We start from the raw sequence: 13904 nt of genomic DNA on the forward strand, positions 1-13904 counted from the left end.
AATGATTCACACAAATAGTGAGAAAGTGTATTGTCTTTGTATTATCTTTACTCCGAACTGGAGCATATGAAGAACCATCATCCAAGGCTTTTGTTTCCAGTCTTGATTCTGAAATATAGGGCTGTCCCAAAATCACTGGATAACTACATGAATCTTGCACAAAAAAATGATATTCATCCCTAACATCTCCAATAGTCACGGGTACATTTGGACAAGCTGCATAAAGATCCCCTGATGAATTGTTTGCCGCCCGCATGCGCCATCCTTGATCTACATCAATTGGCCAACCTCCATTCTCATACAAACTGTGTGCCATAACATTGATTTCAGAACCATGATCCAAGAGAGCTATGCAAGGTGTCTCTCTTTCTCCCACTTTAACAATTGTCTCTATTGTAGCACGAGCCCAATGTGTTCGTGAATAATGACTGCTTGGAATAAAATGAGCATCTTCTTTTTCATGTTCTTGTTGATGGACATCCCTATTATACATAGCCTTTTCTCTATGCTTAGTGCTACCCATAATACCATTTTCAGCCACAAGCTTGTTGTCTATACTTCCATCTAGCTCATTTTCAGTATCAGCCTGTTCCAAAACAACATTACATACATCATCATATTCCCTCTGAAGATGTTTCTCTATGTCTTTGTCAACCTGCATCAATGCTTGTAAAACTTCACCATCCAAACTGTCTTTTTTGGTTCAGCATATCAATGATTACATCATGAAATTCACACTTTGTGATTCCAAGAACTTCGCCAAGTGTGAATTCCACTCTACTGCCAAGTATGCAATCGTCCAAGACTTTTTTAAGATTTGTGGCAATCTCAACATCTGATTGTAACCTGTAACCGGGCTGCTTACCCCTTTTCTTCCCTTCTTATTTCTTCTCTTGAGATGCATCATCCATAACATGCTCAGGTATGGCTTTTTCAGTCTCTTTTTGTTGCTCCATTTTACTTCATGTTATACGTTTAGATAGGCCTAAAGAGGAAGAACCAGCAGTGTCCTCATCTCTTCTTCTCTTTTCTTCCACAAGAGCTTCTTGATTATGAACCTCAGCCAAATAAGCTTAGGCTAAAAATGAGTCCACTGGTGCACTCCATCCTATTCTCCCTCGTATACTCTGACTTGCATCAGCCAATTCAGACTTTGTTGTTTTGCCCTTTTCCATGCAATCTAATGCTTGCATCCAAACACGAGATTTTGCTTCAGTCATGCTTCCTTTATGAGCTTCATCAGTCCTTTCAATTCTCAACCCATATGTGGCTACATCTATGGCAGCAAATGCTGTCTAGCCATATCTTCCAACTTCTTCTACATGCCACCATTTCCAAAATTTGGCTCTATTGGATGACAATTTTCTATTGCATGTATTTTTCTATCTTTCCAAAAGATTAACATTTTTGCTTCCGCTTCACGGTAAGCTATACGTTCTCGCTTTTCATGTTGTAAACTGTCACACCAAATGCATCTCATCTTGTATCCTTCTTTGTACGGTCTTTGGGTTGTTGTTCGAGACTTCTCTTCTACCTTAACATCCAACTTTTCGACCTTTGCATAGATCTCTACCAAATTCAGCCTCAAATCACACATGCCTTTGATTAATTCATCCACAGCAACACCTTTAAGAGCTGGACCAACAGGTATAGCCGGTTGTTCTGCCATAGCTACAGGTGTCTTAGCTACAATTCCAGCCCCCTTCTGAGCACTGGCAGTTGTGGTGCATGTACCCCATCTTAATTTCATCCGCTCTCTCTTTACCAACATATGCATTACTTCAGTTACATTAGCCCAATCTGATTTCATCCCTGTTTCAAAATAGGCATCTTTTAAATGATCAGTCAGCTTCTCCTGCAAGACAGGATCTGCAGCCTTCAAAAACATATCAATTTTCTAACTCTCCAATGATTGCTACTCATCGGCATTCAATTGTGCATGCCGACTTTCAAATTCACGGAGCAAAGTTGTAGCAACCAACCCTTTATTGGACTTTTCAATCCAATCTATAAATGTCTTTTTAGTTACCAATCCTGCATTTTCCAAGAAAAACTCTTCTCTCAAAGCTTTCTTAAAAGCTATCCAATCAAAATCTCTTCTATGTAACTCATCAATTCGATCATGCAAAGCATGCATGGCCAAATGGGAGAAATACCGACTCCATGCATACTGTGGTACCCCATGAAACAACATATTTTCTTCATATAGCCGAATGAAGGCCGAAATATTTTGACCTTTAAACTGCTTTAATTCTTGTCCCACTGCCTGCAATGCATTCACGGCTAAGGAATCAATTCTTCCTGCTTCCTGCCGAGTTTGCATCTGTTGTTGTAACAAACAACTGCTACTGTTGTTGTTGCTATAACAAAGCAATCATTTGTTGTAAAGCATCACCATCACTTGAAGCTATAGAATCTCCCATCTTTACATACCTCTGTTGCCGACTTTCACATCGGATTCACCACTGTCGGAGCGTTTGCAGTTGAAAGACTACCGCAGGGGTAAGAGACAGCAGGGTATAGGGAGATTCAAGGAGTGGAGTAGACAGAAGAGAAGGGATTGAAAGAAAGAGAAGATATGAAAGAATACTCGCAGAAAGAAATAGAAGACGTAGAATAATACTCACAAAATTGAAGCCTGCCAGAATCCACGAGCATTGGTTGCAATACTCCCCGCCACTTTCAAGGGCGCGGTGTTTTAGTGGTATGAAAGACAAGCAACAAAAACAACGATCGTGACGCGCGCAATTTCGTCCATCTCTCTTTTTACATAAAATCCTCACAGATGGCTGAAAGCTACATGCTGTCTTTTGCATGTCATCCTAATCTAGAAGTTATCTACAGTTTTTAGATTTTTACAAGAGATAATATCTAAAATATCATAAATTGACTACACTTGTCCAAAAAACTAATATGTTTGAACCATGAACACTAACATTAATGTCTAAAATGACATTGGCTCTCTAGATCAATAAGAAAGCCGCACTTTAGAGTTTTTCACATGGTGTGCGCATAGCGGCACGACAACGAGTGAAGATAATGTGGATCCTTTCAAACCACATTATCCCTATGGACTTAAATTTCAACCCACAGATAGACATCTCCTCTTCTTCACTACTTATATGATATCAAATAATCTAAATAACTTTACACCTTCATTGATGCTGCATATGAACAAGTAATCTCATTAAAAAAAACCATCACACAGGAATTATTGCTACATGCATGATAGGGTTTGTACTAAAGTATTTGCCTTTTTTTTCCAAGTGATTAGACAATAAGGCTACACTTTCCAATCTGGAGGTCTTTCTCATCCCATTGAAGAAAACATCAAACTGCATTATTATTGTGTGCATGATAGGTTTTTAAAGTATTTGCCTTTTTTGCAAGTGACTAAAAAGTAAGGTTGCGCTTGCCAATCTTAAGACCTTGTCTACTCCCTGCATAAATAAGGCAGCATCAATGGGGCACCTAAATTTTGTCTGCTTCCTAGCCATCCTTGCTGCTGTTGCCTCATCATCGGATTTGCCTGTCCCTCCCCCTGTCCAACGCGATGGCCATGGATGCACCATCTCATACTATCAGCACATCTGGTTGGACAGGACTCCCTGTAAGGCCTCCAAGGCTCTCTATCCCTCCCCAGAAGAGGAGCTCATCCAGGCAGTTGCTTATGCGGCTCAGACCAAAACCAAGGTCAAGGTAGTGAGCAAGGGGTCTCATAGCATTCCCAAGCTGGTCTGCCCAGGCGGCACTGATGGATTGGTTATCAGCACAAGGGATTACAGCGTTCAGATTATTGTCAACACCACCGACAAGACCGTCACAGCGAATGCAGGGGTCGTGCTCAGTGACCTGGTAGATAAAATTGCAGAACATGGACTAGCATTACCTCACTCACCATACTGGTAAGGGGTGTCTGTGGCTGGAATGATCAGCACAGGAGCACATGGAAGTGGAATGTGGGGGATGGGAAGCAGCCCTCATGATTATGTGGTTGGGATCAGGCTAGTCACAGCTGCAGGTGAAGAAGATGGCCATGTCAAAGTCATAGACTTGACAGGCAAAGATGAAGATTTGAATGCAGCCAGGCTTTCTCTTGGGGTGTTGGGTGCCATCTCCAAGGTCACATTCCAGTTGCAGCCCATGTTCAAAAGATCGGTGACACTAGAAATTCGCGGGGATGAGCACTTGGAGGATGAGATTTTTGGAGTTTGCCAAGGAGCATGAGTTTGGGGTTTTCAACTGGTACACTTCCTCAGGGAAGTCTCTGTTTAAATTAGATAACAGAGTAAGCATGGAGACACCAGGTGATGGAGCTTACAAGCCACCAACAATTGATAGGTTGGCAGTTGAATTGGTGGAAAGCCTGACATCAGAAAGTAAGGCAACCATTGCCACAACCGTTTTGCTGTCTTATGTGAAGTGCTTGCTTCTCTAAAGCTCATTAATGTGTGGGCTGATGAGGACCTGTCATGGAGCATAACATCAATATGCTGTATGGCATCTAATGGTATTGCTTATTTCCTCTAATTCTGGAGGTTCTAATACCTTACGTACTGCCAGCATGATGGCTATGTGAGTCTTGCCATGGTACCCCTTGCTATGTCGGTCTGCTCCATACCATCCCAGGGGAGTGATCAGCCATGTGATCATATTTGAGAGCTTCAGTGAAGAAATTTAGTTTTGCTGCTGCTGTTAGTTTATCTAATTAGGGCACATGATTGTCTGCCAATCTCACTAAGGCATATGTTTTCTAGACACTCTCAGTGAGTATAGTGCTTGCCTGACATTTATTCTAACAGTTAATAGGAGTTGTCATGAGCTCATAAAACTGAACTACCCACTCTCACTAGACCATATCATGCCTAGCCACACACACACTAAGGCACACTGCTTTGCACTGGCCATTTTAATAAGAATTGATAGTAGTTGAGGAATCCCTCACAAAAATGAACCTAACTCTAGAGGTGCGAACCCTGCTTGTCTCACTCAACTCTCCCCTTGAATTGCAGTAGAGACATCTGAACAGTGGCGGAACAATGATGAACTCTGCTCTGGGCCTGATTACCTATTGAATCACCGGTATACTTCAGGTGATGGCCTCGCAAACTCAGGCAAGACATTCACCAGTTTCCCTGTCATTGGTCACAACCACAACATGCAGACTGCCGGCGGGTGCGACCGGGTGTCGGTGCCGACACTGACAGCAACAGGCATAAAAGCAGATGGGGAGGATGCCTTTGACATATACAACATGGGCATGACAGACACCAGGAAGCTTTTAACCTGCAACTGGAACCATCTCACAAAGGGCTTCTTCTTCTTTGATGTTGCCATATCAGTCCCAGCAGCGCAGATAGGAGAGGTCATCAGGGAGATCAAGAAGCTCAGGGATGCGAGCCCACAGGGGATGTGCGGGTTCGGGCACTTTGGGGGCATCTGGATCCGGTTTGTGAAGGGATCGGAGGCGTATTTGGGCGAGCGCGAGGATGCAGTGGTGTTCGAGATGTTATATTACAGGTCCAGGGAGGCTCACAAGCCCAGATTCAATGAGGACATAACAGAGGAGATTGAACAGATGCTGCTGAACAAATTTGGGGGCAAGCCCCATTGGGGCAAGAACCGGAACCTCGCATTCGAGGGCATGGCGGCACGGACGCGAGCCATGGACAGGTTCTTGGAAGCTCGGGAGAGGCTGGATCCACAGGCTCTGTTCTCGAGTGAATGGTCGGATGCCATCCTGGGCATCTCAACATCACCGCCATATTCTTCTGATTCTCCGCAGATCATCAGAGAGCATTGTGCACTGGAGGGCCTGTGTGTGTGCAGAGAGGACTCCCATTGCCACCCCGCGCAGGGCTACTTCTGCAGGCCAGGCCTGATCTACAAAGAAGCACGCGTCTGCAGGTATGAAGAGCAAGTCTATGATATTTGATTGCAATATATTTCTTGACCTACACATCAAAATCAAATATTAAAATGACAAAACCAAATACAACAGAAAGTTTTAATACAATTTAAAGATTAACTCAACAGTACGTCAAAGAGAATATTAAAATATTAAAGTAACAAAATAAAATACGCCATTAAAATATAAATTTTCAATATTAAGAATCGTGATAAAATGTTAAAAGTTATTAGTTATTTATCTCTCACATTTTTTATTTTTTATTTGTCTCTCATGTTTCCTCCATCTCATTTCTACGTACATTTGAAGAGGCTAGATGCTTGCTGATACTTTTGATACATGACATTTGAAGAGGCTAGATGCTTGCTCATACTTTTGATACATGTCTTGTTTCTGTTATCAACAGCACATGACTTAAAGGCAATACCCCAAGAAGAAAGTAGATGAAAGATAACACTCATGGGGAATTGAACCCTAAGTACATCTATTATATATTATTTTCAAGGTTACAGATTTGGGAAGCCCCAAATCTCCAAAGGGCTTCCTGAATTTCCAATACACCTAATATGAAATTGTAAAATCATTCTATCTCCTTTTGACATCCATACAGCTCTCTCTCTCTCTCTCTCTCTCTCATTCAACAAGTCTGCCAATGGAGGAGAGGAGGAAGAAGAAGAAGTTAGCAAGTCTGCTCTAGCGGGGCAAAAGTTGACGGGTAGACAAGGGGCGCAAGCAATAGGTGTAGAGAAGTGCAAGCGGACAAAGGTTGCAACGTGAGTAGCATGCAAGTGGCACATGCCAATGGGTGGAGGAGGCGAGTAGTAGGTGATGTTAATGAGACTAATGAGTGGTATTGGAAGAGGTGGCCAGTAGTAAGTGCCAATGGCAAAGGCATCACAATGATGAGGGTAGGCTACCAACAACAGGGGCCACATCAAGGCACGAAGAGAGAGAGAGAGAGAGAGAGATTTAGCATTAATTCTACTTCACTATAAAAAAGATTTTACATTTTGATAAAATTACCTTACCTTTACGAAAGAAATAAAAGGGCAGAAAAATAGTGAGAGAGAGTGTGTGTGTGCGTGTGTGTATGTGTGTGTGTGTGTTTCGCAAGATTACCTCAAAAAATGCAAGTGTACCACGTGCGATCAACAAAATATTTATAGAAGAGGTTTTTAAATTACAATTTTTTTAAAAAAACCATAAGTTTCTTAAAGGAAAATGGGTCATTTTATTACCTTATAACAAGTATGGAAAGGGTATTTTCTAGTACCATTTGAATGCACATGATATAGGGGTTTACATATAGCAACCCCCGCCCTCCCCGAAGAGACTCTATGTGTGTTTTTTAGAGAGAGAGAGAGAGAGAGAGAGAGAGAGAGAGAGAGAGAGAGAGAAGAAAGAGGAGAGAGGGAGAGAGGGAGGGGAGAGAAAAAAGAGAGAAAAGAAGGGGAGAGAGTGAGAGAGTGAGAGAGGAAGAAGAAGAAAGAGAAGAGAGGGAGGGAGGGGAGAGAAAAAAGACAAACAAAAGAAGAAGGAGAGAGAGAGAGAAGAAAAAGGAGAGAGAGAGAGAGAATATGAAAGAAAAAAGGGGACACACGCATACAAAGATAGGAAAAGAGAAAAGACGAAAGAGAAAAGGGGGGGAGAGAGGGGGGAGGGGGAAACAAAGAGAAAAGACACAAGAAAAAAGTAGAGAAAGGTTGAAAAGAGAGAGAGCAAAGAGAGAGAGAGAGAGAGAGAGAGAGAGAGAGGATGAAGAAGAAGGAATAGAAAAGATAGAGCAAGAAGAAGAAGAAGAAATACAAGAGAGGGAGGGAGGGGGAGAGAAAAAGAGAGCAAGAAAAGAAGAAGGGGAGAGAGAGGGGGGAGAAAAAAAGAAGAGAGAGGAGAGAAGAAGAAGAAGGGGGAGAGAGAGAGAGAGAGAGGATGAAGAAGAAGGAATAGAAAAGATAGAGCAAGAATAAGAAGAAGAAATACAAGAGAGGGAGGGAGGGGGGAGAGAAAAAGAGAGCAAGAAAAGAAGAAGGGGAGAGAGAGGGGGGAGAAAAAAGAAGAGAGAGGAGAGAAGAAGAAGAAGAAGAAGGGGGGGAGAGAGAGAGAGAGAGAGAGAGAGAGTACTCATGTGATTAACATAATTTACCCCAAAACAAAGAAAGAATACATAAGAGAGAGAGAGAGAGAGAGAGAGAGAGAAATTTTCTTATCATGTGATTAACATAATTTGTCCCAAAATAGAGAAAGAGTACATAAGAGAGACAGTGGGGAAGAAGGAGAACAAGAAGAGAAGGGAGGGAAGGGAGGGAAGGGAGGGACGGGAGAGAAAAAAAAAGAGAGAAAAGGAGAAGAAAAGATGAGAGAAAGAGAGAGGGAGGAAGGGAGGGAGAGAGGAAGGGAAGGGGAAAAAAGAGCGTGAGAAGTAGAAGAAGAAAAATAAGGGGAGAGGCAGAGAGAGAGAGAGAGAGAGAGAGAGGGGGGGTATAGGTTGGGAGAAAAAAGGGGTAGAGAGAGAGAGAGACAGACACAGAGAGAGAGAGAGAGGAGAAATAAGAGAGGGAAAAAAAGAGAGAAAGAGAGAGATGATATTAAAAATAAGGAGAGAGAAAAAGAAAATAAATTAAAATGATGGAGAGAAATGTGCAATAAAAGAACAAAGAGTGAGATAGATTTAAAGATAATAAAATTTAGAGAGAGAGAGAGAGAGAGATTTACAGAGTGACAAAATTTGGACAAAGGGAAAGAAGTTACTGAAAAAAAATCAGAGAGGGAGAGGGACAAAGGTCAAACTCGAAGGAGAGCAACCATGCTCTCTATTCATCTTTCACTATCTTCCACAGTCTAACTATGTACTAACACAACCAAACATACATTAAACAAAGTAACCTAGATGTAACCATATTTGAGTTAGTGTGACCCAAACCTTATTCAGCTAAGGTAAACAAACCACACCAAAGATACATGGGCTTGACTCTCAACACTCCCCCTCAAGCTCAAGTGTGGTACTTCACTCCAATTAGCTCTCTGAAATGCACAAACTTATCTTTACCCAATGACTTGGTAAAGATATCTACAACTTGGTCTTCTGTGCTCACATGGACCAAATCAATGTCACCTGCAATCACTTTTTCTATGATAAAGTGATAATGTATCTCAATGTGCTTAGTCCTAGCATGATAGACAGGATTATTGGCTAGGAGCACACTACTCATGTTGTCACAATAGAGTGTGACAAGCTTGACTTCCTACATGCCCAAATCATCAAGAAGCTTCATGAGCCATGCTGCCTCACATGCAACAAGTGCAGCACCTCTATACTTTGCATCAGTACTAGAGAGTGCAACTATAGGTTGCTTCTAACTACTCCAACTGACCATACTACTACCAAGGAAAAATGCATACCTACTAGTAGATCTCCTATCATAGGCACTTCCTACCCAGTCAGCATCTGTATATCTTGTAAGCTCCAAAGGCTTACCATGCTCACATAGAAATAGACCATAATCTGATGTAGCATTCACATATCTCAAGATCCTCCTCACTGCATCCAAGTGAGGCTTGTCCAACTAAATGGCTAAGGTCCGGTCTAGTAATGGTAAGGTAAATCAGGCATTAGGGGAGTTTTGAGGTCTTGAAAATGCCCTGTAAGAGATCCTAGAGAGAGAAAAAAATTTACGAAATAAAATCATTTTATAGATTTTTTAAAAGGTTTATATTTTGGTAAGTTAAAATATCAAAATTCGTTAATAAGTCATTGTCGTGATATTCTCATGGTCACATCAAACCTAGAAATCTAGGTCGCCATAAAGTTGGCAAGGTTGTCATAATGAAGATCTTACCTCTCCTCATTAAAGTGAAAAGTAATATTCAATTTGAATTTTGGTGGATACTCGATTGCCTCCCTCCATCGTTTCTCCATCGTTTCTCTCTTCTTTTTTTCTCCTCCTTATTAGTCTCTTCTTTGTTTTCGTTCTTGCTTCTAATCATATCCTTAGCTATGGATCAATCACCCAATGATCTCTGTAACTCAGCTATGGATCAATCATCTAATGATCTCTGTAGCTCTCATAAAAGACCTCTCTATCATCTTCATATTGAGTTGGACAGTGAGTATGAACCGATAAGAATGAGAACAAAATCTATCACGGTTACAGAGTCTATGAAATATATACTGAGGTTTGAAGGAAAGAAGAATATTGATCTTTGGTTAGATGGAAAGCTATATCCCAAAGATCCTAGCAGAAATAGCACTCCTCCTTTCTATAATAGCTCGTCATTAATGAGGTTTATTGGTGATGGCTACAATGGATTTTTAGGTTATACACTTAATCTTGTTGCAGAAAAGGATATCCTTGGACTAGAGAATCATCTTTTGATGAAACACAATATAGAGTTGTTGCAGAAGCTAGAGGATTGTCAACAAAAAATTCATTCATTGGAAAAGCGTATCAAAGCTTATCAACAAAAGCAAACTTTATTAGGCCTTCAAAATCGACAAAGAGCTCTTAAAAATATTGAGAATCTCAAACGAGGAGGAGGGGGCTGTGGTAAAAGAATCCAAGCAGCAATGTATATTTTTTTTCACTTGAAAAATCTTAAATATGGCTTTATTTAAACTACTTGCATTGATTTGTGATGTTAATTTTGCTTAGATCTCTTCTACAACCAAATGCAAGTGAAAGAGATTCTTTAAAAGCAGCTCAGTTTTATTATCATCTTCTTCCTTCAGTGGTTTCAAAGGATATTTTAGAGAAGAAGAAATTTAAAAAGGCAAAGAAACAATGCTTAGAGTCATTTGTGAAGGATCATTCTTTGGATTCTGAGTTAGTACAGAAGACACTAGATACTATTGGTATCAATCGAGATGCTTATATGCAGCTTTTCCAACTTTTACAATCAAATATGAAGCAAGGACAGGTACACAATTGCATACTTCCGAAACCATTTGTGGTTAGGACTATCAGACAGAGAGTTAATAACAAAGTGATGGAGATTCTAGGTGAGCCTTTTCATATCAAGGCTAGCTTCAAGGGCAAGAAAAAGGAGGTTACATTCAATGAATTTAACAATATTTTCCTTGACTTGCCCACCCTACAATGCTTAATGATCAAATTTTATGACTTGTCAGTAGCAGAGGCACAGGGAGTGGCTAGATTTGTGATTAAACTTGATGAAAGTGAGATTCTGAAATGTAAAAAAATTGGAGAGAATCTCTATCACCTTGATGAATAGAGCACTTTCGTCAAGTCATTGCAATCACTCAACATCATTTAGTGTTCAATCTGAATATAACATCTGGTGGCTAGGAGCATTTGAGGTAGATACTGAGAATTTTGATATACTATATTGGGTTTTTCATCAAACATCAATACCTAATGTTATTCAAAGGCAACAAGCAGGAGAAGAGCTATTTGTTGAAGGATTAGGGAACTACAGGATTGAGTGGCACATAGCTGGTAACCTAAAGACACTCAAATGTATGTATAATGTATCAAAGGGAGCTAACTCGAGATCTCCTTGCTTATACTGCATGTCACCAGCTGTAGAGTTAAACTCAAGCAATTGGAATAGAGCTCCCTCTAGGCACAATAAGGATCCACAGTTTAAACCAGTCTTGGATATTCCTTTAGCGAATGCCCATATTTGTACACTTCATGCACTTTGCAGGATAATCGAAAAGCTTGTTCATCTCTATATAGGATTTGCATGGAAGTTGAAGCCATTATCAACTAGAATAGATGCTATAACAAAGGTTGAAAAAGTTCTCTCTGCAATTGGTTTGCATGGTGGCAATGTTGTTATTGAACCAGATCTTCAAAAGTCTAAGGATGGTAATTGTGTCCCAAAAAAACCATCTATTGGTGGAGTGAAGGCTAGAAAGTTTCTAGGCTTTCATGGGAGACTTGGCAAGATAAACTCGAGAAATGGTGGCTCAACTATTCAATTTAATCAGTGGAAATCCCTACATAATGCAGTTAAGGATCACACTGATAATGGACAAGCTCGAAATAGAAAAGCTAAAGTTTGGGAAACACTAGACAAAGTGTTTTTTTATTGTGATAAGACTGAATGGAATGATGATGATCTCAAAGACTTTAAAAACCAATTGAACCTTTTCAAAAAGGCGATGACAGAAGCTTGGGGTGATCAACACTTTACTCACTATATGGTAAGAAGTTTGTATATGTTTGTTTCTTCATTGTCGAACTCATATAATGTTTTTTAATAACTTTCCTTATTTGTTGACTATGCAGCATATTCTATACAACCATGCTCCATACTTTATTAAACAATATGGATCTCTATCTATCTGGTCAACCCAAGGTATGGAAAAATCACATTATCAAGCAAGAACAAAATATTTCAGACATACAAGACATGGAGGTGGAAGACACAAAGCCAACAGTTTATTAGAGGTCTTTCAATGGTTCTATCGACAAATTTGGAATAATTCAAGCTTAAAGATACAACCACATCAAGCAATACATCATCTTTAGCAAGGACTATACAAATTGTTACCCAAAGAAGAAAATATAGATATTTAAATTCTTGCGCAAAGCAAAGATTTACAGAATGGTTACAAACCAAACAAAGAGTTGGGAAAAGATGGGTTTCAAGAAACCCTTAATCTTTGGCATCTTCTAGTCTGATTGTGTTGCAGAAGAGTCCTTAGTTTCAGGCACCTCAACAGGGCCTTCAGTGGAGTCCTTGGTTTCAGGTAGCTCGACAGGGCCTCTAGAGGAATCTTTTGTTTCATCCCACTCAATAAGACCTCTATATTTCAAAAACTCTTGTTTTCGATAGCCTGGAAGAAGCTTCAAATTCTTACTATCTCCTACATAAGAGAGCAAATAGGAGCCAAGAACTCCAAAATATCCAGCTCTAGATCCACTGTATCCAGGCATAAAGCCAAAAACTCTTATGGCTTCTTCCTTCTCCACCAAAATGATCTTGTCCAAACCTCTGCTGAAAACTTGAGATCCAATAACCTTTGAGATAGCTTTCAAAGCCATCATTGGTAGACTTGGAGAGCTTGACAATCTACTATGATATATTACAATTGTTTGATTGTTTAAGTTTCCAATATAATGACCAAGGCTTTGATTTTTTCCAAGCTTCATTGGCCTAGAGCCCTTGGCCCTTCCAAGAAAGTTGTCCAGATCTTCAATCTCAATCTATAGAACAAACCACAACAGTACAAGATATAAGATATTTATCTATAATGCATAATAAAATCTAACATAAACTCAATGGGTAACTTCGAATTATATTTCATACCTTAAAGACTATCATCATAAAGATTTATTGAACTCTTGGGCTTCTCATCTGACGGAGACTTCAATCTCTCTTCATACCCTACATCATCAATATGAAGTTTCTTCTGGACCTGCAAGAACTCTTCTTCTGTAGGTAGCCCCCCCTTTTCGTATTCTATGATCTGATTAATACATGTATGTAAGGCTATAGAGCTATCTTGGAAATTCTCTCCCTCAACATCAAGACTTGCTAGTGGTTCTTGTTCATAACCTATAAAATTCATGTCATTTTTGCCCCAACCTGTAAGGATTGCTAAGCAATAATCTTCTCTAAGATCAAAAAGATGTTGAATATCATTTAGCAACACATATCTTTTCTTGTTGATAAGATAAGTGGAAAATGTTGGAACACAGGCAAGAGGACCTTCTTCATCAACCTGTGCACTTGGCTCAATCTCCTTTTCTTCCACCATTGTGATATTGTCACTCTTGAATAAACCTACATCAAAACCTTGGACAAGTTGATTCTCAACATCTTCTTGGAACATCTCCTCCTTCTCTTCAACCTCCTTATCCATACTTGCAATATCCTCTAGCTTTCTCTGTTGGTCTATATCTGAAGAAGAATTTTCCATGTACTGAAGATACACAATAAATCCAACGTCCTTGTGGATGAGAAGGCATTGGTGTTGGTACCTGTGGAAAGGGCAACATGTTTCTTTCTTTCTGAATTCCTCATCAAT

The 13904-nt window shown here is 40.1% G+C and overlaps 1 protein-coding gene across 1 annotated transcript; it reads left to right on the top strand.

Annotated features, from left to right (window-relative positions):
* Positions 1–4396: 4396 nt before the first annotated feature.
* Positions 4397–6821, top strand: LOC148011247 (putative truncated L-gulonolactone oxidase 7, mitochondrial). The gene is made up of 3 exons (XM_087670832.1): positions 4397–4510; positions 5013–5907; positions 6315–6821. Exons 1-3 carry the CDS (start codon positions 4498–4500, stop codon positions 6319–6321), a joined length of 915 nt encoding a protein of 304 aa, XP_087526958.1. The 5' UTR covers positions 4397–4497; the 3' UTR covers positions 6322–6821.
* Positions 6822–13904: the final 7083 nt, after the last annotated feature.

The sequence above is a fragment of the Lygodium microphyllum genome, chromosome 28 (assembly GCF_053477565.2).
Source record: "Lygodium microphyllum isolate KBCC chromosome 28, Lygodium_microphyllum_v1.1.10, whole genome shotgun sequence".
Taxonomy (NCBI): Eukaryota; Viridiplantae; Streptophyta; class Polypodiopsida; order Schizaeales; family Lygodiaceae; genus Lygodium; species Lygodium microphyllum.